The sequence below is a fragment of the Triplophysa dalaica genome, chromosome 2 (genome assembly GCF_015846415.1).
Source record: "Triplophysa dalaica isolate WHDGS20190420 chromosome 2, ASM1584641v1, whole genome shotgun sequence".
NCBI classification, from domain to species: Eukaryota; Metazoa; Chordata; class Actinopteri; order Cypriniformes; family Nemacheilidae; genus Triplophysa; species Triplophysa dalaica.
Window position 1 is genome coordinate 17,539,421 of NC_079543.1, and position 25,085 is coordinate 17,564,505.

The 25,085-nt window shown below is 38.9% G+C and overlaps 1 protein-coding gene across 8 annotated transcripts in view; it reads left to right on the plus strand.

Moving 5' to 3' along the window:
• Window positions 1-347: 347 nt before the first annotated feature.
• trim2a (tripartite motif containing 2a) overlaps window positions 348-25,085 on the plus strand; it is a 46,310-nt gene continuing 21,572 nt past the window's right edge. Inside the window, exons 1-10 of one of the 8 annotated variants that reach the window (XM_056770726.1) lie at window positions 348-597; window positions 1,044-1,281; window positions 1,583-1,721; window positions 1,809-1,953; window positions 2,128-2,252; window positions 5,665-5,865; window positions 8,564-8,721; window positions 8,899-9,133; window positions 12,198-12,349; window positions 23,925-24,105. In XM_056770726.1, the coding sequence (XP_056626704.1) occupies window positions 8,588-8,721; window positions 8,899-9,133; window positions 12,198-12,349; window positions 23,925-24,105 (702 nt within the window). In that variant the 5' untranslated portion in view covers window positions 348-597; window positions 1,044-1,281; window positions 1,583-1,721; ... (2 more) ...; window positions 5,665-5,865; window positions 8,564-8,587. Of the gene's footprint in view, window positions 598-1,043; window positions 1,722-1,808; window positions 1,954-2,127; window positions 2,253-2,275; window positions 4,165-4,271; window positions 4,323-5,664; window positions 5,866-8,563; window positions 8,722-8,898; window positions 9,134-12,197; window positions 12,350-23,924; window positions 24,106-25,085 lie in introns of those variants that run through there. The other 7 variants (XM_056770716.1, XM_056770743.1, XM_056770733.1 and 4 more) reach the window with 7 other exon arrangements.

Here is a 25,085-nt window from a genome sequence, read left to right on the forward strand (position 1 = left end):
TTACACATATTTGTTATGATGAACACAGAGAAAGATATTTGGAAGAATGCTTATAACCAAAATGATCTTGCCCCCCTTTGACTCCCAATAGTAGGAAAAATTACGTTATCATTTTTGTTCTTTTGAACACAAAAGAGGTCATTTTGAAGAATGTTGGACAGCAAACAGTTCACTGACACTTTTGACTACCAATGTATTTATGCTATTGGCTTTGGTAGTCAAAAGGGGGCAAAATCTATCTGGTTATTAGCATTCCTCCAAAAATCTTCTTGGTTAATGTAGCACTTAGTTAATAGTTGGTTAAAGACAGCTTTTGGTATTTCGTCACAAGTATTAGGCAGAAACAAACAAACAAAAAACAAGCCAAAATTCCTCAATAACACAACGTACATCCTTACATTCAGTGGAGCGCTCTGATTGGTCACTATATTAGGCTCCTCCCGTTTGCTTTTGACAGCAACCGACTGCGATGAGAGTTTCTGTGATCCTCACCTCACGATTCCTTATAGGAAACTATTATGTGGACATACTGCGAAAAACGGACTGTTGTATTTGTTGGAATTGGCGGCTTGAGCAGACAACAATCATGGAGAGCACGTAAGTATTTTACAGTCGTTATAGAGAAAACGGAAGACTTGTCTAACGATGATTTAAGATTTTATGGAAAAATGTTATAATCTTCTGCGTGCCACCGACACTTATTTATTTACACCCTGAACTTTTTTGCACTAAATCCTATTCATATTTTATATGGTTTGTAACTTAAATTCCCGTGCTGGCGTATTTAGGTTTTGCAACTTTGCAACTTATTTATTGGCGTTTTGTTATTAAAAAATCCCACAAGAATCAAGAAAGCATTTGTGTCGACACCTACTTGAGCTTATCTGACTGCAATCTACTGTATGGCAGAATATGTAACGTTAGTCAGCTCACGGGCTACTTTATACTACCTAATATATACTGTATAAATGTATTGCCAACATTCTGGACCTATAACCTTGTTTTACCAATTGCCTGTCATACTTTTTTCATTTGATTATCAGGAATAGCACATCAGTGAAGAATAATACCTACAATAACCACAGAACTTAAATCCTATCATGATATGTATGGCCATCAGCATACGTTAACATATTTAAACAAAACTAGTTTTTTCGTACTGGGATGATTCATTGTAATTTCACTGATCTGCACCCTTCCTGCATGTCTGGAAAGAGTTTATCTTCGCTTGCAGATTGTGCACTGACGTCTATTCAAGGAAACTATGCCGCTGTGATATGGGTATGTGTTTTTTTGTATTCCCCAACGATTATCAGCAGTTTCTACAGATCTCACTGGTGTTGTTTATTCTCCTAATATATTTTCATAGTACATGCCCATTGTATAGTATTTTCCTAATATTGTATTCTGTATTTATTCACACTGTATATCCTGCACTTTCTAATTGCACTTCTGGTTAGACCTAAACTACATTTCGTTACATTGTACTTGTATATGTGTAATGACAATAAAGTTGAATCTAATAATCTAATCTAATCACTCAAAACTTTTAACTCTAAAGATCACTCTGCTATATTTTTAGACTAAGATGCCAGCATACATTCACACATGGTTGTGATAATGGCAGCTTTTGGTAACCTGGCATCATATTCAACCAGGGCCGGCCCTAGCATTTTGGGGGCCCTAAACTGATGACAAAATGAGGCCCTCCATCATCTAATGTACACAACATACTAACCTTACACAGATTATATTACACTGACAATCTGACAATGTCAAATTAACAACACAATATTATCCCTTTACAGAGTTCCTGTAGCTCAGTGGTTAGAGCATGGTTCTAGCAACACCGAGACCATGGGTTTGATCCCAGGGATTGACATACACAGAATGTATAGTATAATGTAATTAATTTAACTCACTTTGGAAAAAAGCATCTGCCAAATGCATAATGTAAGTTCTGATTTGTAAACACACACAACATAACTCAGAAAGCTTAAAGTGTGCAATCAGTTTATTCAAAAGAAAGAGGTTACAAGCAGAACATCAAAAGTAATAACATACACTACAGTCAGTTTTACTGTATTTGTGAATTAGTAAATTAATCTTTTAAATAAAAATTCTAAGGACACTGGAGGATGTGGTGGAGGCAACAAATTAGCCGGAAGCAAGGCCAATGTAGGCTGAGACAGGGCCAAGACTGTCATGTGAGGCGGAGGCAGCTGCTGCACAAAAGAGATGGAAAAACAGAAGTAAATTTGATCGCTCATTATGATAATTTAGTATTTTTGTGTTAATCTTTATATTTTTTATAATATGTTTTACTAATAAAGCTTTGTACATGTAGTATTGTTAATATAAAAAGGCTATTTTAGTTGCATTTGAGATCTATAAGAAAGTTATTTAACTGACCTGCATTTTCACCAGCTCTAAATTTATTCTTTAGAAAATACTTCAAACGTGACACTAAGGTGCAAAACACACCCACGTGCACGCACACACACGGATGCACGGAGACAAACACACGACACACACACATTGTTTAAATTATTCTGTCCCCTTCCACACTAACCCTCACAATACACATTAAGCATATTTTATTTTAAAGTAAAATTCCATTTAGTATGTTTACTGAGTGGATAGTCCTTGTACAGAACTTTTACAAGTACACACAGCTTATTTTCAACAATGTTTTATTTACAGTGTCTTGTTAAAATTGACATTTTTAATTGAACACTTACCCTTTTCTCAATCCTCTCTTTTCTCATCTTCTTTCCTCTTCTTCCTCTTCTTGGCACCAGACTGATAGTGCCACCTTTTCCTTCTTAATCTTTGCACAGTTTAAAACTAACGCACATGATGAATGACACTGACACAACGAGCAAGTAAATTACATTTTCACGCACGGCAGAGGCCCCTAGTGGCCTCGGAGGCCCCATGCAACTGCCAGAATCGCTTATTAGGTACAAAACAGGTGTGCACTGTATTCAACCTGTCAGTCTGGCTATTTCAGATGGAAATTGTGCAGTACTAGAGAGTTAAGAGATGCTGCTCACAAACAAGATCATTTTGGCGTCTTGGCCTGCAAACCACACACTTTTAGATATGCATACTCAGAAAAAAATGATAAATAATGTAATGATGTGTGCACACACATACCAGAAGGTAGTGGCTTATATTATGTTTAGTGTCAATGCAAGATAGAAGGTGAGGAAGATCTGTGTGAGAAAATTAATTTTGTTGTTAATTATATGATTTTATTTTCATGGTTATTCTTTTAAGATTATACTTTAGTGCTGTAGTATAATTTTGCTGCCGCTGCTTTGTAGGCTTCTCATTAAATAGGTATTTTTTATGTAACGAAAAATCGCTCTTTATTACTCGCGGGAAAAGTTCGTTATTTTCGCGTGAATGACGCGATCTGACAAATATTTTCAAACTTTGAGGAAGACGTGCGGCCCGATTCGCATCATTCGCATCGCCTGCCGCAAGTTTGCATCTATTCGCGTCTTTGCATTTTGTCTGTAATTCACACGCGCAAAACATTTAATTCACGTTTGGTGTTAACCCAGTGTTAGAGCATACAAGTATTTGAACCTCAAAATTAAATAATAAATGTGGGGGTAAACTACAAAAAGGTTCACTTTTTGAGGAAAAGAACTGCCCCTCCACAAGGCTGGCTACTGTATATTTATTTCCATCAATTGAGCCTCCTTAATCTTAGACACTGGTCAATTAAAGCAGTATAGTGGATATATACTCTAGGCTATGCTGTATCGTAAATAAGTTAAAAGGCTTCGTTATTATTTATTACTACTGTTTATTTATATCAATAATTAGGTATTTATTAATGTATAGATGTATAGATTTGACTTGAACATACGGTAGAGCAGAAATATTCAGTCACCATTGTTTCTGCTTTTGTTGGTTGGATTGATGTGCTCACAGTGTTAGTCATCAGTCCAGTTGTGTAACGTTAATGTGGAGTTTTGCCAGGTCAGGTCATAAACAAAGATGCTGAGTTCAGTTGTTTGAGGAGCACAGTGGTTGGATGGACTGTCGCTGTAGAACAACACAGCAAAGCGGAGGTGGACTGGATGTTTGGGAGTAATGCTTTGCTGGCTGTATCCTGAAGAAACTAGGATTTGTCTATAATTTAGAATAGTGAGTAAACCGACAGAAGTGTTTGCCAAAATGTATGCATTTGTATTTTGACACTCGTACTAACTGTGTTTCTGTGTTGTTTTCTTTCTATTTTTATCGTTCCCCAGATAAATTGATGGTTAAAGGTTATAATCCCTACTGTAGTATCTGGATAAGAGGTATATGTCAGAGAAAAAGGATCTGTTAAAACTGTGGTCAGTCACTTTTATTACTATTTACCTTTTTGGTCCAGACAGATCTTGTTTGGGGGAGGAATATTTGCTTAAAGGTGTGATGAACTGGGGTTGTTTAATGTTTTATACTGTTGTATGAGGTCTACTTATGACGTTTGCATGATTTTTACATTCAAAAACATCAAAATCAATAAGTAATAGGCTATTTCCTAACCGGGTTTAAGGCCAGCTCTACAAATGCTCGGTTTTGAAGACTTAATAAGTAAACGCCCACCGCTTTGATTGGATAACGTCTTGGTTACGTATGTAACCTCAGTTCCCTGACGGAGGGAACGAGACGTTGTGTCGAGAACGACAGATGGGTTTCGCCCTTGAGAACCGATCAACTCTGACTACTATAGAAAAGGCCAATGAGATTTGGCGAATGACATTTGCATGCCGGTCAATTTGCAAGTTGTTTATTGCTTGCTCGCTCTACCTGGTTCCCCGCCACTTGTGTTTCTTCAGAATTGTCATGCGCGAACTAGTGGGCGGGGCTACAGAAGTAGTCGTTGATATTCTTTCTGTGGAGGTGGTGTTCCACCTATCAATGTCGTCATAGATTGGTTCATTCCAGAACATGCCGTTCACTGGGCCTGTCAATATCAATAACAGATGTAATCTAAGTTAAAAGGGCGTTTTCAGTTCTCGTGAATATGATTCCCTCTTATATAACAAAAGCTCAGGTTAAAATTGTGATTTTAATTCATGTCTCCTTTAATTTAGCAATAGTCAAAAAAGTTGCCATTAATTGAGGTGATAGTATTGAATAGAAAGCATAGTAAAATTATGTACGTGACAGGGCATCTTAAAATTATGTGAATCTGTGTGAATTATGGGATTCCAGGCTTTCTGTGATACAGCAATTCCTAATACTGCTGTGAAAACCATACATTTGCATATTATATGGTATAGTATAACAACTGAACCTGATTTATGATGCAAATATACACGGAATCACGGATGAGCAAAATGCTTTGAAAAAAAAACTTTGGCCCTGGTGTGGCTTATCATCGTTTCTTGTTTTGTGCATGATGCTATAGGCTATGTAGTTCTTGTGAGCAATAACATTATTAACTGTAATAAAAATTATAAACAATCATATAATATCTTGATTGTTGCTCTCTATTATTAAATTCATTTATATTGACCAAGCGTTCATGCTTTGCCTTACTGTGAGTCAGCACTGATGATGTGTGCTGACAGAAGCATGTGTTTCATTGGATTGCTCTGTCTCTCGCTTGCTCGCTCTCTCTCTCTATAAGATACACCCTTTTTTCTTCTGCAGAAGTGCTCTGTCTAATCTTCTAATGTCCCATTGGCTGAGAAACTGACCCGTGTGGGCAGCATCTGCCATCATCCCCCCACCATCACCTTCTCTACAAAACTCTCAGGAATTACATCACAATCCCACAATGCTTTGCTGAGCATGCTGCAGTGAGTTAGCATTTAGAGAGTTGGAGAGGAAGGACTAAGAGTTGACAAAAGAGTGAGTGTTACAAAGCGAACTGATGAATAATGTTGTGAGTGGACAAAATAATGTTGCTTTATTGAGGACCCTGAGAGAGTGAGTAAACGCACAGTACTGTCAGATCCAATAATTCAGCATGCTAGTTTGATATTTATTATCTCTCTTTTTTGCTTGGCAATCCTTAAATATCCTCTCTGCTTGTCAACACAGAATTTATAAGTATCAACATGTGGAATTTTAGTAAAAAGATGTTCTGATGGAAAAGATGGATGATGCTGCAAGAGAATCTGTTCTTGATTAAATTTGATCTTGAAGTTTGGCTTTGCATTACAGAAAAATAGTTTTTTCTGTTGCTCATTGTTAGATCGCAGTAAAGCTGTGTTTTCTAAAATATATTCTGTCTACTTTTGTAAAAGTTACTTTTTAGTAAAAGACCAATTTTCATGTTTATAATGCACTCTGTATTGTCACAGGGATGTCTTACCAGATGTCTTATATTATACAAGAGACGTGGTGTGTTTTAGCATGGTGTAGGTTTGAGAAGTATCATAAATTTCATGTTGCATGGATTTTTTTTTTTCCCAATTGAAGGCTATGGTTATTGGAAACTTTTGGGCTACAAGGTCGTAGCGCCATGTCAGTTGCATTGATTGAAAACTCCCAACAAGTGATAAAGATATTTTTATGTTTCAGGTTCACACAGTATCAAATAATTGTCTGTGAATCTACTACACATCTACATTTTTACATATTCTTATTTTTACATAATTTTATTCTTGATTTACTTGATGTAATGTCAGTCTTCTTTGTTGTGCAAATACCAGTTAAAAGGCTATTTATGCTTGTGTGTTCTTGTTTCCATGTTTTACTGCTTGCCTCTGTGAACTTGATTTTTATGATTGTCAAGTTTTAAAAAAAACACATGTAACTCAGTGGATCAATAACAAAAACTATGGACCTGTTAATTGAATGAATCTGTGGCAAGTTAAACTTTGAATGTGTTATCCTTATGTGGAAATTAATGCATCTTTAAATACATGATGTAGGTAGCTGCTTTACGTGGAAGGTCATCCTTCTTATGCTCTGAATTACACTATGTGAAAAAATACATTTTTATGCTCTGATTCAGATATTCACAACCACCTTACATTAAATGCTGTTTCTATGGAGATGTGGTCCAAGATTAGCTATTTTAAAGCAGAAAAATGGAGGGGATGCCCTTGGGTGCTCGACTATCAGTGTGTCCTGCTTTTCTGCATCTCACTGATCTGCAGTTTTGACATGCCCTACATTGCAAACTAATCTGCTCTGAAAATGTCATGTGAACCATGTCTAATGTCTTAATCGCAGATCCAGTGTGTTGATGTTTTCTATACAATTTCTTGTCAAAACTATACGGCCTGAGGCCACCAGTCATTTTCTTTTAGAAGTTGTTAAGTAGTAAGGTTAAATTACTAGGGTACACAATGTGATGAAATGCATATCTTGCATTTTTGCCATTTTGGACAATGTCTGTAACGCAAATGGTTTTCACCAGGGGAACATTGACATACCCCGGAATGCACTGCTGCATTAAATGATTAAACAAGAAATAAAAAAGAATTAAAAGTGTCTTTCTGTTCTTAAATCTAAAACTTCACCACCTGGTATTTGGTGCCAAGTATTGTGCAAAAAATAATGATTTAAATTATATTTTTTATATAATTATATACTTTTTATGGAGACAACTATTTGTAGTTGACATTACACCATTGTGTACACTATAGCATGCACTCATTCACTTCCATAATGCACTACTACAATAATGAATGCACAACCCATGTATCCTTACTGGCAAGCCACTAGTAATTGCCCATCCACACTGATGTGAAACATAGTAAATGATTTCTCACCATTCCAGTCATGTGTACCTGTTCTTAATAATTTTGATGTGGTAACAATAAAACAACACATTTCCAAACAATAATTAAACCCAGCATCAACTGTACTATCCATTTTGTTTAAGTTCAAGTTGTGTTTTCCTGGGTCTGCTTTCTGCATCATATGCAATGTAATAAAAGCCTAATGAAATATTTAGTGAAAGTATTATTTCTTTTCTTAGAAGTCCTGTAGAACACAACTCTCAGAGGTCTACAAACCTGATAAAGATAACAATATAAAATATAATATAAAATGTAATAAAATAAAATTAATTCTTTAGCTTCAGGCTATAAAAATCACCAACCCAATGTGCTTTAAATTGTTGCATTTTCTGCAATCCAATTTTTGCACTTTTCTGCAATCCAAGTATTACCAGGTTGATTTAATTAAATACAGACCTTATTTTTAATATTTTCGAGCTTTCTCTAGTTTGTAGGAAGCCTTAATCCTGACTTATTTGAGGTCTTTACGTATTTATTTATTTATTGGCAGAGTATACCAGATATGTAACATTTTTTTGAAGTTGCATGATGCCATGTTACTTGGCGGAGGTTGAACCGTGGTTTGCACAAACATATCCAAAATAAATTCAAATTACAAAAATGAATAAAAGTAGGATTGCAGTATATTGACAAAAACTTTTCCATTGCATTTTGCACTATTGTTTTTGTGCTTGTCCTCAGACTAGAAATGTATCTTGTTGGCCTTTCCCAGAAAACATCTACCCTGCATTTCTCTTTTATAATTGCCATGCATTTTATATACGGTAAATCCTCTGCTTTACTAATTTCAACAGGGTGCTGGCTGAGACAGTGTTAGGATGGCCACTGAAGCTTCTACCCTCCCCAGCCCTATGGTACGTCAGATCGACAAACAATTCTTGATTTGCAGCATCTGTCTGGATAGGTACAACAACCCCAAAGTCCTCCCCTGTCTTCACACCTTCTGTGAAAGGTACTTACATCCTGATGCTCTCTTATATTGCTCAGATTCTTATGTATTTGTTTTGTAAGCAAAGCATGCAGAAAAAGAGGTATGTTTTATATACTGTACGATGCCTGGAAATGCTGTTGATTTTACAGTTACCACCACTGAGGTCCTCATTTTTATAACCCATTTGCCCTGCTCCAGGTGTCTACAGAACTACATACCCGCCCACAGTTTGACTCTGTCCTGCCCGGTGTGCCGTCAGACCTCCATCCTGCCGGAGAAGGGTGTGGCGGCACTCCAGAGCAACTTCTACATTACCAACTTGATGGAGGTGCTTAAGAGAAGCTCAGACACTAACCTAGGCGAGGACTGCACAGAGACTATCAACATAGTGACCACTGGACAACTACTTTCTTGTCCCAATCATGGAGGAAATGTAAGACTTGCACAGTAACACAACATACGATAAAACCCCACAAGGTCAATTACACATTAATCATTAGAACACAAATATGTTTGTCAAGAAATATTTTCCTTCAGGCAAGTAAAAACAAAAACAAACCTCACATTTGGCATTCTTGTCATATTCTTCAGCAGTTTGGTAAGAAAGTTTTTCCAAGCTAGCAAGCATGATGTAAAGTATTGTTGTGGGTTCCCTTTCTGTCGGTCTCTCGACGTTGTGTCGACTGAATGGTGTTTGAACTTGAGAACCTATCCTCTCCCTGAGGAATTTCAAAAGGCAATGAACTTGGATAATGAGTCTCCCCCATGCATACGGGTATAAAGGAAGATAGAGTGCCCATTCATTCAGATTGGTTCTTCAGAACCTTCAAGGCATTATTGTTGTATGCTGAGCATTTTTTCTCTTTGAGAATATCTGCTGGATCTACGACGCGCGCAGCGGAGCTGTCCCTTCTATTTTCAACAGAGATCCCCTGGGCATTTTGGCAGCGAGTCACCGTAGTCTAAGAGCAAATTTCCATGCTCTCCCACAGCGTGCGTTGTCTGATGGCAACTGCGACTCTTTCATCAACAATCATGATACTTATATCGCATGCTTGGGGCTCCAAGCATGCACAGGTTGCATTTGTCTACCCGACATGCTCCGTCTGCGAGAACATGTTGGTTAAGGTGTTGCGGTAACGGCTGGCTATGTTCTCTCTGAGTCTCCGTCTGCTTACTGTACGAAATTGACTGCCGCCTCGGTGAGGACGACTGCTTCGGCGAGTGATATGAGGGTTCCCAAGGATGTCGCTCTGCCAGCCACGGCTTTGCGGACCATCATATAGCATGCAGTGCAGAGAGATCGGAGAGCTGCCTTTTGGCATCTGATGCTGAGGATTCTCTGGAGCTCCTGCCCACCGGCGGTTGGGCAAAAGAGGAGGCTGATGCAGAGATGTCAGCCATGCTTTGCCAGGCCGCAGTGCGCTGCACCGCCATCCCCATTAGGCTCGCGGCTGGATTCCTGGTTTCTGGGTTGTGAGCGCAGGGTCAAGCTGCACATCGCCCACTTGTAATTTTGTCCGGAAGTACATGAGGAATCGGGATGCAACAATACAGTTAGCACACGGTTCAATACCTACCCCAGTGTTTCACCCACGGTTTTCGGTTCGGTTCTGATGGCATAACATAAAAAACACTTTAAAAACAGATTAAAAATTATTTTATTGCAATTCTCTTTATTTTACTCATGTTATTCTCTTTAAGCAAAAATCTACTTCAAAATTTTTGGTGCATTGAATAATGTCAAGATTCCACCATCATGTCATGTTTATTCTTTGTTTTGCTGTGGAGACATGGCATAGCCTTGGGTTTTGTGTGAGAAGACATGGCTTTGTTTATATATTGGCTTGCCATGTGCTTTCTCGTGTCTCGTCGGTGTTTCCCTTAGTGTTTAACACACATCACCTATTCCTTGTTTATTATCTTTTGTCTGTCTCCCCTTTAAATGATCCTCAAGTCTTTTGTCCTTTGCTCGTGGATTGTCTCTTGTGCCTGTATCTTGTCCTGTTCCTGGAAATCTGACGTTCTGTATCCCCTTGAAAATCCTTGTTCCTGTTTTTGTCACTGCTGTCTAATCCTAGTAAGTTTTAGTTCAAGTCCTGTGTTGTTAGGTTCGGTTAATAGTCAGTTAGTCTTCAACCTGTTTTCTGTTTGTTTAGTTATACCCCATCGTGGGTCTTTGTTTTGTTCCTGTTTTATGTTTATCAATAAACCTTCGATTAACCCATGAATCCCCGCGTCTGCCTGCGTCTGCCTGCGTCTGGGTTCTTCAGCTCAAATCCCTGACAGAATAATATAAAATGCTTACAGTTGTTCTTTGTTTACTGTTCATCAACAAGCTTCTTAAAGAGGTTTTGCGCATCAATGTATTTAAAATAACATTACTGCAAACACTACCGCTCAATGGGCTCTTCCCAGCGCAGAGCAACTCTTATCATTGCCTGGAACTGCCGTCTCACTGCCGTTGCACCCTAGCTCCTTGGACAGACATGTCCATTTCCAGGGTGGAGTCCCAATCGGGGAGGTTTTGCTGCGCATCGTGGTAACTACAGACGCCTCCCTACTCGGCTGGGGTGCTGTGTGCAACAAGCATGATCTGGACAGATCCCTGCCTGCAATGGCCAACAAATTGCCTGGAGTTTCTGGCTGCTTGACTTGCTTTGAAGGATTCCTTCCTCTCATTCAGGGAAAGCACGTGCGTCTCCCCGCATGGACAGAGTTCGGCCGAGTGCCAAGAGTTCGGCCCGGTCGACTCCCAGGTGGTACTGAGACCCCAGTCTGGTTACGCGCCCAAAGTTCCCATCACTCCCTTCAGGGACCAGGTGGTGAACTTGCAGGCGCTCCCCCCTGGGCAGGATGACCCAACCACTTCAGTGTTGTGTCCAGTTCGCGACCTGCGCCTCTACTTGGACCGCACTCAGAGCTTCTGAAGCTCTGAACAGCTCTTTGTCTGTTTTGGAGGACAGCAGAAGGGGAGAGCTGTCTTCAAACAGAGATTGGCGCACTGGACCATGGACAACATCACCTTGGCGTACCGATCCCAAGATCTCTTGTGTCTCCTCGTGGGCACTGGCTCAGGGCACGTCACATCTTGGTGACGACTGTAACCTCTGTTCACTCATGTAGGGAACGAGACGTTGTGTCCCTCATGCCACAACTCTTTGCCATATGCTGCAGGGAAGCGATCCCAGGTTCCTCAGCAAAAGCTGAATGAATGGGCACATCATCTTCCTTTATACCTGTATGCTAGGGGCAGAGACAAGTTCATTGGCCTTTTGAAATTACACTCGGAGAGCATAGGTTCTCAAGTCTTGGAGAGGATAGGTTCCCATTCTGTCGACAAAACATGTCATCCATCAGGGAACAGAGGTTACAGTCGTAACCGAGACATTGGTATAACTGGATATATTATATGCAATGTATGCTGTTCCTTCTGCAGTTTGACCCGATTTACATGGCAAGTTAAGAAATTTAGTATTTTTTAATTTTGCTCTCAGGTAATGGAGTTCTACTGTCCACCATGTGAGACAGCCATGTGTGAGGAGTGCACCTGTGGAGAACATGCAAAACATGCTACGGTCCCACTCAAAGATGTTCTCGAACAACACAAGGCCTCCCTACAGGAGCAGCTGAATTCTGTCAAAAACAGGTGCGTCCTGCACATAAACAAAATTATTTTAAAGAGGTAATTTGGCACAATACGTATTTTTCAGTTTCTTTGGTGTGTTTAAGTTGCCCATGCATGTATTAGAAACATACAATTTCAAAAAATTAAAGTGCTGGAACAAAAGATGCATTGTATCTTAAAGCAAATGCTCACCCAGACCTGCTTGAATCGTCTTGTGAAACCACACCCCCACAAATCTACGTCAGTTCGTGATATGATTTGACAAAGACAGCTCAAATATATACACAAGTAAGGTGGGCGTACCTGACAGCACAACTGCTTTGGAACCTGAGGTTCCAAATATGGTAAGAGGCGTCACATTTCCGTATTAGACCAATACGATGCACAGGTTAACTGGCCAATCACAGCACACCTCACTTTTCAGAGGGATAAGCTTTGCAAAAAATCTGTATGTTTTCGAGAGGCAGGGCAAAGAAGAGATATAAACATGCACGGTATGTTGGAAATACAGTGTCTTTGAACCTTATATCAGTTACAAAAAAAATGTAATTACATCTAAAACAAACAAAAATATAATTTTTAGCCGTGTCATATGATCCCTGTAAGTGTCTTTAAGAAAGTCCCTTATCTCCTCCAGGACTTTTGTTAAAGGCCACGTTCCCTCCGATTGCTTTTTTCAACCTTAAGTTAGTTTCTAATGTTGCTGTTAGTGCATAAATAATACCTGCAAAATGATAAAGCTCAAAGTTCAATGCAAACTGCATTGAACGGGAAATTGTCTTTAACATAATTTGGTTTTCAAGGACTACAGAGAATGGCTGGAATAGGACTACAGGCCTCTACTTCCCAGGCACATGATGTCACTATTCCGAGTGCTTTTAATAACCTCCGCCGGAAGGAATATGCAAAAAAATGGGCCAGGCCTTCCTTAGAGAAGTGGAAGAGCCGCTGGAGTAGTGTTTGGTTATCAGAGATTGTAAACATTTTACTAAGCTACATGCTATTTCACTTTCACTTTCACCACAGTCCTACAGCTGGTAATAAGAATACAGCTACAAACATTCTTAGATAACCAACGGTCAAATAACAGCTTTTAAGACTTTAACATCTGCTTTGAAAGCTGTTCTGAGTAATACACTGATATTGTTTGTGTGTGCGCTTACCTCTTAAACACTTCTATGTAACATCCTTTGAAGTCCTGCTTGCAAATGTCTCCTGGTCAATCTGCTTGTTTTATTATCCAACTCTGGTCCAATATAAAAAGGAAAAACTAACGCTTCTGTTAATATTGTTAATTAATATAACCGGTGGGGGTTTCCTCCGGGTACTCCGGTTTCCTCCCCTGGTCCAAAGACATGCATGGTAGGTTGATTGGCATCTCTGGAAAAATTGTCCGTAGGGTGTGAGTGCGTGAATGAGTGAATGAGTGAGTGTGTGTGCCCTGCGATGGGTTGGCACTCCATCCAGGGTGTATCCTGCCTTGATGCCCAATGACTCCTGAGATAGGCACAGGCTCCCCCGTGACCCGAGGTAGTTCGGATAAGCGGTAGAAAATGGAATGGAATATAACCGGTCTGACGCTATTCAGTCCGGTGTCATTTCCCTCACCATGGTAGGAAAAAATTGTGATCTCTTACAAAGATTGACGTTTGCACATGCACTAGCAGACCTCTATTACACTTCGATGGATTTTCATGTTTTTAACTGATAAAGTTAAGTTGACGCCATTGTTACTATTTATTGCTCAAAGCCAAGGTTTATGAATACACATGTACTGAGAGGGGCATCGACCAATCACAACAGCCTAAGAAGCGGAAGCTCGCTGATATGGAATGGGCGGGAGCGTTTTTTAATTAGAAACATGAATATCCATTGTTAAACACTCAAAAAACATAATCAAAGCCTCAAAAACAGCAAAGACTGGCTCCTTTAAACTTGCTGCATCACTCAGATGAGCAATAGCACTAGCTCCACCATCTTGTACCTGCGTAGGAGAGCTGTTGCATATATATTTTATACCAGCAGTGCACCTCTTCTATTAAAGGAACAGTTTGTAGAAATCGCTGCTAGAGGGTGCAAGATCAAAACAACAAAAATCCCGTAGCTTGATGATGCAGCGTAGATGCGTGGAATGATGGGATATGTTGTCTTCAGCTCCACCGCTGATGGTACCGCTGATACACCAATCAGACTCGAACAAGAAATCATGTTTGCGGAAGAGGTAAAGTAATAAAGTTATAAATTATTACTTTACTTTATAAATGTTGCGTTTGATGTAGGCCCTTGGCCTTGCCCGTAGTTCAGGAAATGGACATGCATCAGCAAACAGAAATGGAGAAAGAAAAAGGAAAATTAATATATAAAACGATGTCTGATGGTTCTGTCGACAAGATAAAAGTTATCTGCATTTATTGTCGATGTGAATTAAGTTATCACCGCAGCACGTCGAGTTTAAAATATCACTTGATGGCAAAACATACAACTGATGCAGAGAGGTCTCTGCCCCCTCGCCAAAGTCAGACAACACTCGATTGTTTTCAGCGGAGACGGATGGACAACTCCACAAGCAATAGACTCACCTCATCGTTAGCTAATTGGGTGGCTACAGCATGTAGGCCAGTTAATGTAGTGGAGGACGAGGGTCTACTTGAAATTATTCACATCGCATCTAACGATTATACATATGTACTACCTTCGAGAGCCACTGTTACACGCAAATAACGTTTCTGGGACATGATGAGCACGTCCTCATGAGCAAACAGTCCTAATATGGAGGATTACATTAATTTGTATTTATCTGTAATTAAAGATAAAATTGCATAATTGGAGTAATTTTCTAATCAAATATTTATAAAGCACAGCATAACAGTTATAAAACTCAAAACAGCACTGTACATCACAATCGGCTATTTTATTTAGACTTATACTGTAGTACATTAAATAAATAATCAAAGATTTCAACACAAAATTGAGAATTAAAGGAGATATTTATTGAGAGATGAATAAATATTATGTTTAGGCTAAACATTATATTCTTGACTTACCACATAAGTTTAGGAGGTTGTCCGTTTTAAGAAACAACAATCAAAAGCTTCTTTAGTCACACTCAATCAAGGCAAGCACGCACGCACGCACGCACACACGCACACACGCACACACGCACACACACACAGTGAAAGCACACATTTAAGATAAAGGAGAGAGAAACACAGGTCAAATATGAAACAGACTATAAATTCCTGTATGCAATGTTAATTATGTAAAACTTTAAAATTCTTAAGCAGCCCCCCTGGCCAGGCAAATAGTGCAATACAGTATGCAAACGGTGGCAAGGAACCAAAAATTCCAATCGAGAAAACAAAACTCAGGAGTTCCCCTCTGGCAAAAGCTGCTGCCTCTAGACAAGCTCGACAGTGCTTGCACAACAAGCCTAAATAAAAATAAATATTATCATTAATAATCAAATAGCATTTGAAATTTTGTAGTTAAGTCGTGTCAAGTCACCGTGTCCTTCTTTATCTAGCTCTTGTCAGGTTGCCGCTTCCCATTCTCCGCACTGCCATCAGATCTGGGGATGAACTGCATCCTGCTCGCTGTGGTAACCTTGGAACAATGAGACAAGACTGGCTGAGAGTAGAGTACTGTTCTGCACTTGATGCAACAAGTACAACAGTTGCTGTTGGAAATATTACTGGTCCCAGTTGATCTAACTAATGCAACCTAAACCCTTAGAGGATTTATATTATGGAAGGGTAGTGTATGTAATATTAAAAAGATGCGTCTTTAGTCTAAATTTAAACTGACAGACTGTTTCTGCCTCCCGCACAGTGCAAGGAAGACTATTCAAAAGTATATGCGCTAGATAGGAAAAGGATCTACCACCTGCACTTGATTTTGAAATTCTAGGTATTACCAACTGACAGTATGCCTGAGAGCGTAATGCACGTAAAGAACTGTAATACAAATACTCAAATACTGCGGAGCTAAACTATGTAGGACTTTTTAGGTAATAAGCAATATCTTAAAGTCAATGCGATATAGGTAACCAGTGCAAGGTTGACAGAACCGGGGAGGCACAGACATCACTATCATAAATTATCATAAATTTATCATAAATTATCATAAATTTATCATAAATTTCTTTGACTTTTCTGGATCTGGTCAGTAAGATTCCACTCTGGATACGGTCCACTTTCTTGCAGGTCACGTCTCCCAGTCCGTCTCTCTCTCTACTCTCCTCCGAACTGTGAGCCTTTTAAGTTGTCTCCTCACAAATCACTGTAATGAGACGCAGGTGATCTTAATCTGCAATGACCTACTTGCTTACAGTTTTTCCGTGTCTCTCTTCCCCGGCACAGACGTCACTAAACCACGCCCCCTTGCCACAATGATTTTAGACAGTTCAGCGTGATTTACGGTAGAAAATAATTGCATTTTCTTCTTAGGGTTGCTGTAATAAGTTTGTTCAGCGGGTTTCATTTCTGGTTGCATTGTGATATTTTTTCTCTAATATCTTGGATTTTACTTGTGAAGTAGTGCATACATTCGTCACTGTTATGCTGATATCCAGAATCTGAAGTCGCTGATGATTTATTTTTTGTTAATTTAGCCACAATGTTAAATAAAAACGTAGGGTTGTGCTGGTTTTCTATTAGTCATGAAAAGTAGGCGGATCTAGACATTTTTATGGCTTTCATGTACAGTTGAAAGAAAAAGTATGTGAACCCTTTGGGCTTACTTGGATTTCTTCAAAAATTGGTCATAAAATGTGTTCTGATCTTCATCTAAGTCACAACAATAGAGAAACACAGTCTGCTTAAACTAATACCGCACAAACAATATACTTTTTCATGTTTTTATTGAACACAACATGTAAACATTCATAGTGCATGGTGGAAAAAGTATGTGAACCTTTGGGTTTAATAACTGGTTGACCCTCCTTTGGCAGCAATAACATCAACCAAACGTTTCCTATAGTTGCAGATCAGACCTGCACAACGGTCAGGAGAAATTTTGGACCATTCCTCTTTACAAAAGTGTTTCAGTTCAGCAATATTCTTGGGATGTCTGGTGTGAATCGCTCTCTTGAGGTCATGCCACAGCATCTCAATCGGGTTGAGGTCAGGACTCTGACTGGCCCACTCCAGAAGGCGTATTTTCTTCCATTGAAGCCATTCTGTTGTTGATTTACTTCTATGCTTTGGGTCGTTGTCCTGTTGCATCATCCATCCTCTGTTAAGCTTCAGTTGGCGGACAGATGGTCTTAAGTTTTCCTGCAAAATGTCTTGATAAACTTTGGAATTCTTTTTTCCATCGATGACAGTAATCCGTCCAGGCCCTGATGCAGCAAAGCAGCCCCAAACCATAATGCCCCCTCCACCATATTTCACAGTTGGGATGAGGTTTTCATGTTGGTGTGCTGTGCCTTTTGTTCTCCACACATAGCGTTGTGTGTTCTTTCCAAACAACTCAATTTTGGTTTCATCTGTCCACAGAATGTTTTGCCAGTAGTGCTCTGGAACATGCAGGTGCTCTTTTGCAAAGTTCAAACGTGCTGCAATGTTTTTTTTGGAACGGCAGTGGCTAGCATGTGCCAGAGATTTCTGTAAGTGTTTAGCTGACACTCTAGGATTCTTCTTCACCTCATTGAGCATTCTGCGCTGTGCTCTTGCAGTCATCTTTACAGGACGACCATGCCTAGGGAGTGTAGCAACAGTGCTGAACTTTCTCCATTTGTAGACAATCTGTCTTACCGTGGACACATGGACATCAAGGCTTTTAGATATACTTTTGTAGCCCTTTCCAGCTTTGTGTAAGTCAATCATTCTTGACCGTAGGTCTTCTGAGAGCTCTTTTGTGCGAGGCATGTGTAATACACATCTCCATAAAATGGAAGGAAGAAGTCGGGAACCGGAAGACATTCAAAACATTTAATAACAGAAATAAAAACAGCCGGCGGCCCCTCACGGACGACCGCCGGCGAATAAAACATAAACATAAATATAAATACAAATACAAACTTAACATATGTTCGGGCCTGGTCCTCTCTCATCGACGGTCCGGTCACTTGTTCCTTTTATATGCTCCCTATCTCCTACGTGATTCGAGCCCGGTGTGCGCACAGCTGGCGCTAATTCACAACTACTCACCGGACTCAAACCACAGTCTCGACCCGCCTACTCTACTACAGCATGGTTCACATCAGACAACGCTTCTTCAGAACAGCAAACTCAAAACTGGTGTGTGTTTTTTAATGGACAGGCCAGCTTTAATCAACACATCCAATCTCATCACATTGATTGGACTCCAGGTTGGCTGACTCCTGGCTCCAATTAGCTCTTGGAGAAGTCATTAGCCTAGGGTTTCACATACTTTTTCCACCCTGTACTATGAATGTTTACATGTTGTGTTCAATAAAAACATGAAAACGTATAATGTTTGTGCGGTATTAGTTTAAGCAGACTGTGTTTCTCTATTGTTGTAACTTAGATGAAGATCAGAACACATTTTATGACCAATTTATGAAGAATTCCAAGTAAGACCAAAGGGTTTGCATACTTTTTCTTTCAACTGTATTTTTGAGTACTATTCTTCCATGCTGTACGAAATATCTCTAATTTAGTTTTCTTAAAGTTGCGCTCCATTTTTCGGACCGCTTTCTTTAGAGAACACCTGAAATGTCTTCACTCTGCTGAAGGATTTAAAGTATCATAACAAAGTTGAGTGGGTCCTGACACGTGTTGACTAACGCCCATGGAGTTAAGAGTGTCTTTGAAAGCCATTCCTAAGGCATCTGTATTGTTATCTACATGGATGTTAAAGTCACCAACGACAATGACTCTATCTGCGGCCAGTACTAGTTCTGATAAGAACCCACAAAATTCTTTAATAAAATCTGTGTGGTGTCCTGGAGGCCTATATACAATAGCTAGAATAAATTTAAATAATAATTTGTCATTAGTATAAGGTGTTGATACATGAAGTACCATGACTTCAAAAGAATTGTATTTAGAGTTAGACTTCAGGGAGATGCTAAAATAATTATTGTAAAGTGCACAAAACCTCCCCCTCTGCCTTTTAGACGAGGCTCGTGTTTATAATAATAATCTTGGGGGACAGATTCATTTAAAGTAATATAATCATTTGGTTTTAGCCATGTTTCTGTCAAACAAGCATATCTATTTTATTATCTGTTATCATATCGTTAACAAAAAGTGCTTTATTAGAGAGAGATCTAATCTGAGTTGTAACACTTGATAATCTGTATTTTCTTCATGTTTGATTTGTTTAACGTTTATTAAATTACTTTCAAGAGGTTTACACATTATTTTGTGTTTGTTAATCCAGGGGACAGACAGAGTCTCTTTTTTATGATGTTTGGGAGAAGGGAGTATTACATGTTGTACATTTTGTGTATTCTGTGACGTGAGATGGCAAGCAGACAGTTGGTTAAGGCATTCTATCTTTTCCCTGACCTGGACCCCAGAGAGTCAAGTTTTATCATTATTAAGACTTTGTGCTATATTTCTATACAGGAGGGAAGCCCCATCCCAGGAGGGATGGAGATCGTCTCGTTTCAACAGGTCAGGTCTGCCCTCAAAACTCTTCCAGTTATTTTTAAAAACTATGTCATTCTGCAGGCACCACTCAGACAACCAGCCATTTGGTGATGATAATCTGCTATAAATCTCATCACCACGATAAGCAGTGAGGGGGCCAGGGAATATTAAAGTGTCTGACATTGTGCTTGCAAGCTCACACAATTCTTTAATATTATCTTTGGTGATCTCCGATTGACAGAGTCGAACATCACTTGTGCCAGCTTGAATAACTATCTGGGGATTTTCAACCGGAACTGAGCTGTGTGCGCTAACGTTGCTCGCATCCTAACTGTTTTCTACGGTCTTTACACTCTTACTATCCTCAGATGAAGATTGGATGCGATTCTCTAATTCTAAAATCTTCTCTATCAGCCTAAATATTTCCCTGCATTTATCGCATATGAAACCCTTGCAGCTAACAGAGAAGGCTAAATTTAACATATGAAAGGAGGTTCAAGTTACAATAATAGCAATAGAAGCCATTCCTCACCGGATTTGAAGAGCAATTCTGATTTAAACCTGGCTCAGATTACAGGATTCGCGGCCAGATTTTACCCCAATTTCCCCTCCAGAGAATCTTTGAAAAAATCAGGTCCAGAACCACGATTGGGTCTGAGGTCCAGCCCAGATTATCACGTAATGTGAGGCGTTCACAGATTGAATCTTACACCTCCCGATCTTCCGAGAGAAATCTTAGCCGCCCCGATCTTATCAAACATGTTTGATATTTAGGATTTTAAATCGGGGTGATGACATTGGTACTTTCGCTACAGACAATGAGAGACACATCTGCAAGGTGACGGAGATGACTGACAGACCTTTAAAATTGTTGACCGCAAAAGCTCCTTCAAGGGTACGTTGGACAGTGGAGATGGAGGAACAACTTGTGGCAACAACATGACCGTCTTTATAATGTATCCTCAAAAACATACCACAACCGCATAGATAAGGAAAAGAGCTGGGAAGAAGTCGCGTTGGTTTTAAATGTACCGCATATAACATGCGTTTATTTGTGTTTGTTTTTATGCTGTATCTTATAATCACATTGGCATTCATCTTTCTTCTCGGCAGCGACAATTGTTTTCTTCCGTTATTTATTAACATTAAACTTCAGCAGCTCGGCCAAAGCACAGTCAGAACTACCCCCTGCTCAAAATATGTTCCCGCATCTTTGGACTGACAGACAGAATCATTCAGAGAGCGACAAAGACACATCATTCCAGGATTTAATGTTACACACCTCGCTACAGTTTTGCTACAGTAACGTATAAATCCCTTGCTACTATTTGCTACAGAAACATTTTTTTTCACCGCTGATACGCCATAGTACAGTTAAAATGGTACAGTTACACACACAGAATAAACACACTCTAGACCTGTTGCATAACCGCTGCATTTCCTTCATCTATGGTGGAACTACACTTTTTTCATAATAGGAACAATAGATCATGGGAAATTAACTGCGATGTCCCTTTGTTTACTTCTGTTTTCTGGTGAGATGACGTAAGAGGCGTTCTCTGGTATGATAATCTTAATATTATCCTGTAGTTGGGTGTCTTAGAATGTCTTTTGATGTGCAATTATGAAATAAAAAAACTTCCATTCAATTAATTTTTATTTTTGCACATTTAGTCTTATTTATAAACACAACTTTATCCCCCCAAAGTTTTTCAAAAATGCAAGTTTACAAAGGGCAAATCTATTTTTGTTGTGCAATGAAAGAGATTCAAATGTAGATATGATTTCAACATCTAAAAATAGTAAACCCATTACCAAGGTTGCTTGATGAATTCTATATATACGCTTAAAAAGAGAAACAGTTAGCACACAAGACAAACTAGAGGCAAGATGATATTCCACAGTGTAAACAGAAAGCAAACTAATGCTATGCTAACGACATTAAATTAACTATCAATTTTGGTTTAGAATCTTAATAAATAAGTTGGCAACGACAATGATAAGTAATGATAATAAAATACACTTATCTTAAGACCAAGTGCAAGGATACAAACACATCAGGGGCCCGTTTCAATAAGGAAGTTCAACCAACACAGAGTTAAAATCTGAACTCTTGAGTTGATTTACTCACAGAATCGCTACTCTGAGTTTTCAGTTTCAGACCAGCTGATTTGAGTTAGTTCAATCCACTCTGAGTAAGTTCATCCTAGGTTATGCGCGTGCAGCATGGCCATGAAAAGCCATCATCAATTGAGTGAAGATAGCGCAATTCACCATGTCAATGGCACGTGACAAAAAGCGCTCTGTTTATTTCTCGCCAATCGAATTGAAGGTAGGCCTACTGTTACAATCGTACATATTTAGAAAAAAGAGCAACACAGCCGCAGCAGCAAAAGAAAGAGAGTTGGTGTGGGAGAAAATTGCTTCACGTGTTAATGCGCAAGTTTATATGTCAATCACTTTTATATTTATTTTGTTGAAACTGTGAAAATGGGAATTATATTTAACTCTCTCGCTCTCTCGCTCTCTCTCTCTCTCTCTCTCTCTCTCGCTCTCTTTCTATCTCTCTCTCTCTCGCTCTCATGTAGGTGCAATCCTTCTGCAATAAAAAAAACTTGGCAGCAGCTAAATATGAAATACAATAACATCATTCATTCAGGAAAGTATAAAGAAATAAAATGCTCTTGCTAGTAGGATGCCTGATTGGGAAATGTTAAATTCTTAAACTGGCCTTAAAAAGTTAAGATGAAACGTCCAAACCGTGCCTCACAATTCTCTCCCGACATAAATGTAAATCTCTGCGAATTAATGCAGCTTCTTCATCTACGGGTTCCTGAATAAACGGACATGCCATTTTAAGGTCTGTGTGACTAAATTGAGTGCGATTAGAAACACGAATCAATAAACAAATCAATAAAACCGCTCGCTGTTATGAGTTATGCAAGGGGAAGAACCCAATTGCAGGCAGCGGGGATCAACTACATAACCAGGTGAAAATGAGATGAAAGGGCGCGAAACATAGACGATACTCGGGGAGATTATGGAAAGCCGCAAGGCCAAAACATCTCTCCCCACATAAAACAGGAAATTCTGTTTTGGTTCTGCCTCAAGACCAAGAATTAGCCAACAATTGTCATCACAACGTTCGTCAGTGAATAATGTTTAATAAAAAAAATTTGAGACGAGCACGAACAGATTATCCATCCGGCTAGTTGCCTATCAGCAATCTCAGCATCTACCTTATCAGCTCAAGAGAAAACCACTACAAATAGACAAAGCTGTCTTACCTGCATGCTCTCTACAGTCTTCCGGCCACCTTCCGGCTCCTCACCACAATACTGTTTCTTCCTCAGTATATCGCACACATTTGAAAGCAAATCCTTCAATAAAACATATTCACATTATTCACCTATAGCCTATTGGGCTGGGGACTCGACGTTGGTTGAGCGACGGCAGTGGGCGTGGCTTCAGCGCCAACAGCAGACATGCCCCCAGCATTTAAGAGCGGAGAGTCCTTCTTATTTTTCCAAGATTTATTTTAACTTATTTTATTTACTTGGATGTTTTTTTTTCTCCATTCAAATTTGCCTGGGTGGTTAATAACACACTTTTCTGTTGTGTGACAAACTCAGAACACATATTTTATTATCATTTTACTCGGACTTTAAACTGTACAAAGTCAAACATTTCTATATTTGTTGATTTATTGGGGCGAATAAGCTGTTTTCTCCGAGGAGCTGTTGTTCATGTTGCCATTCAAATGTCACCAGAACCTCACATTATTAGTTTTAGTGACATTTTTTAGTTTTTTTTTTATTAATTCAATTGTTTCAATTTTATTTCAATTATGTAACTAAAAAGACAGGTTATCATGCTGTATTAAGATAAGATAAGAAAGATCACATATTACCTGCAATAAATGTCCCACCCTCTTTTAGTGAGTCTAGTTTAAGCTTAGATTTCATATGTAACTAAAAGAACATCTGTTTACATCAAAACATCTAAAATTATCTTTCATACTCTGTTTTTCTTTTTAGACTTCCAGAAATTGACTCTGCGCTTCAGGTTTTGTCCGAGATTCTGCAGCAGCTGACCAACCAGAAAAGTTCAATAGAAGAAGTAATTCACGCTACTTTTGAAGAACTTCAGAAGACCCTCAACATTCGCAAGAGTGTTCTTCTAATGGAGCTTGAGGTCAACTATGGACTCAAACAGAAGGCTAGTACAATCTTAAGAAAAATGGTTATAAATAGTACCAAAGAAGGGTTCTTCGGCTTGTAACAATAGCAGAACCTTTTTTAGTGCTTTATAGAGCCCTTTTATAAGGTTCCATAAAGCGCCATGCCTTGAAAAGTACTATATAGAACCTCAGTGGTGCTATTAAGACTCCTTTCTTTATCAGAAAACAGGAGGGGTTTTAATTTAGGTGTTTTTATTCATTAATTAGATCATTACATTTTTCTGTTTTTTTATCATTTTCTATTTCCCATTTACCTTATATGAACAATAAGCAAACCATGTAAACCATGTCAGTCTCAGGTGTTTTCAGGAGCCTGAAGATGAGACATGGAGACAAAACAAGCTGATGTTAGTGTAGAGTTCACTCTCATATATAAAGCCTATGTCATTGCAGAAGTTTGGTTGAGCTGACTCCTGCAGTATAAACATGTTTTTGGTAACAAAGATAATGTTTGGCTAAAGATTCTTTCGAAATTTTTTGATTACTTACCTTTGAATGTAACACTGAATTACATGAAATGTAATTGGTCCCATAAATGAATCATAGAATATCTTAAATTATAAAAAAAACATCAAATATATAATTAAAAACAGTCTGAAGCTTACCTGTGTCGGATTTGGGATTTCATTTTGGACAAACAACCAATCAGGAGGCAGCTTCTAAATAACAGATTTTCTTTATACCAAAATAGGCAGCAATAAAGAGCCCTTTCCCAATACAAAGAACCATTTCAGCAGGAAAGGGGTTCTTCAGAAGACAAGGTCCTACAAAGAACCTTTACCATCATTAAAGGAACCTTTTAAGAACCAAATTTGTTTAGAATGTACGGTTATCTGGAAGTAAATCTTTTGTAATGTTTAGCTGGAGGTGTGTCATGTGAATGATTCACGTGGGAACTAGACAAACTGCTCAGTCACCTGAGCCTTTAAACACAAAGTAAATAAAAGAAGCACATGAC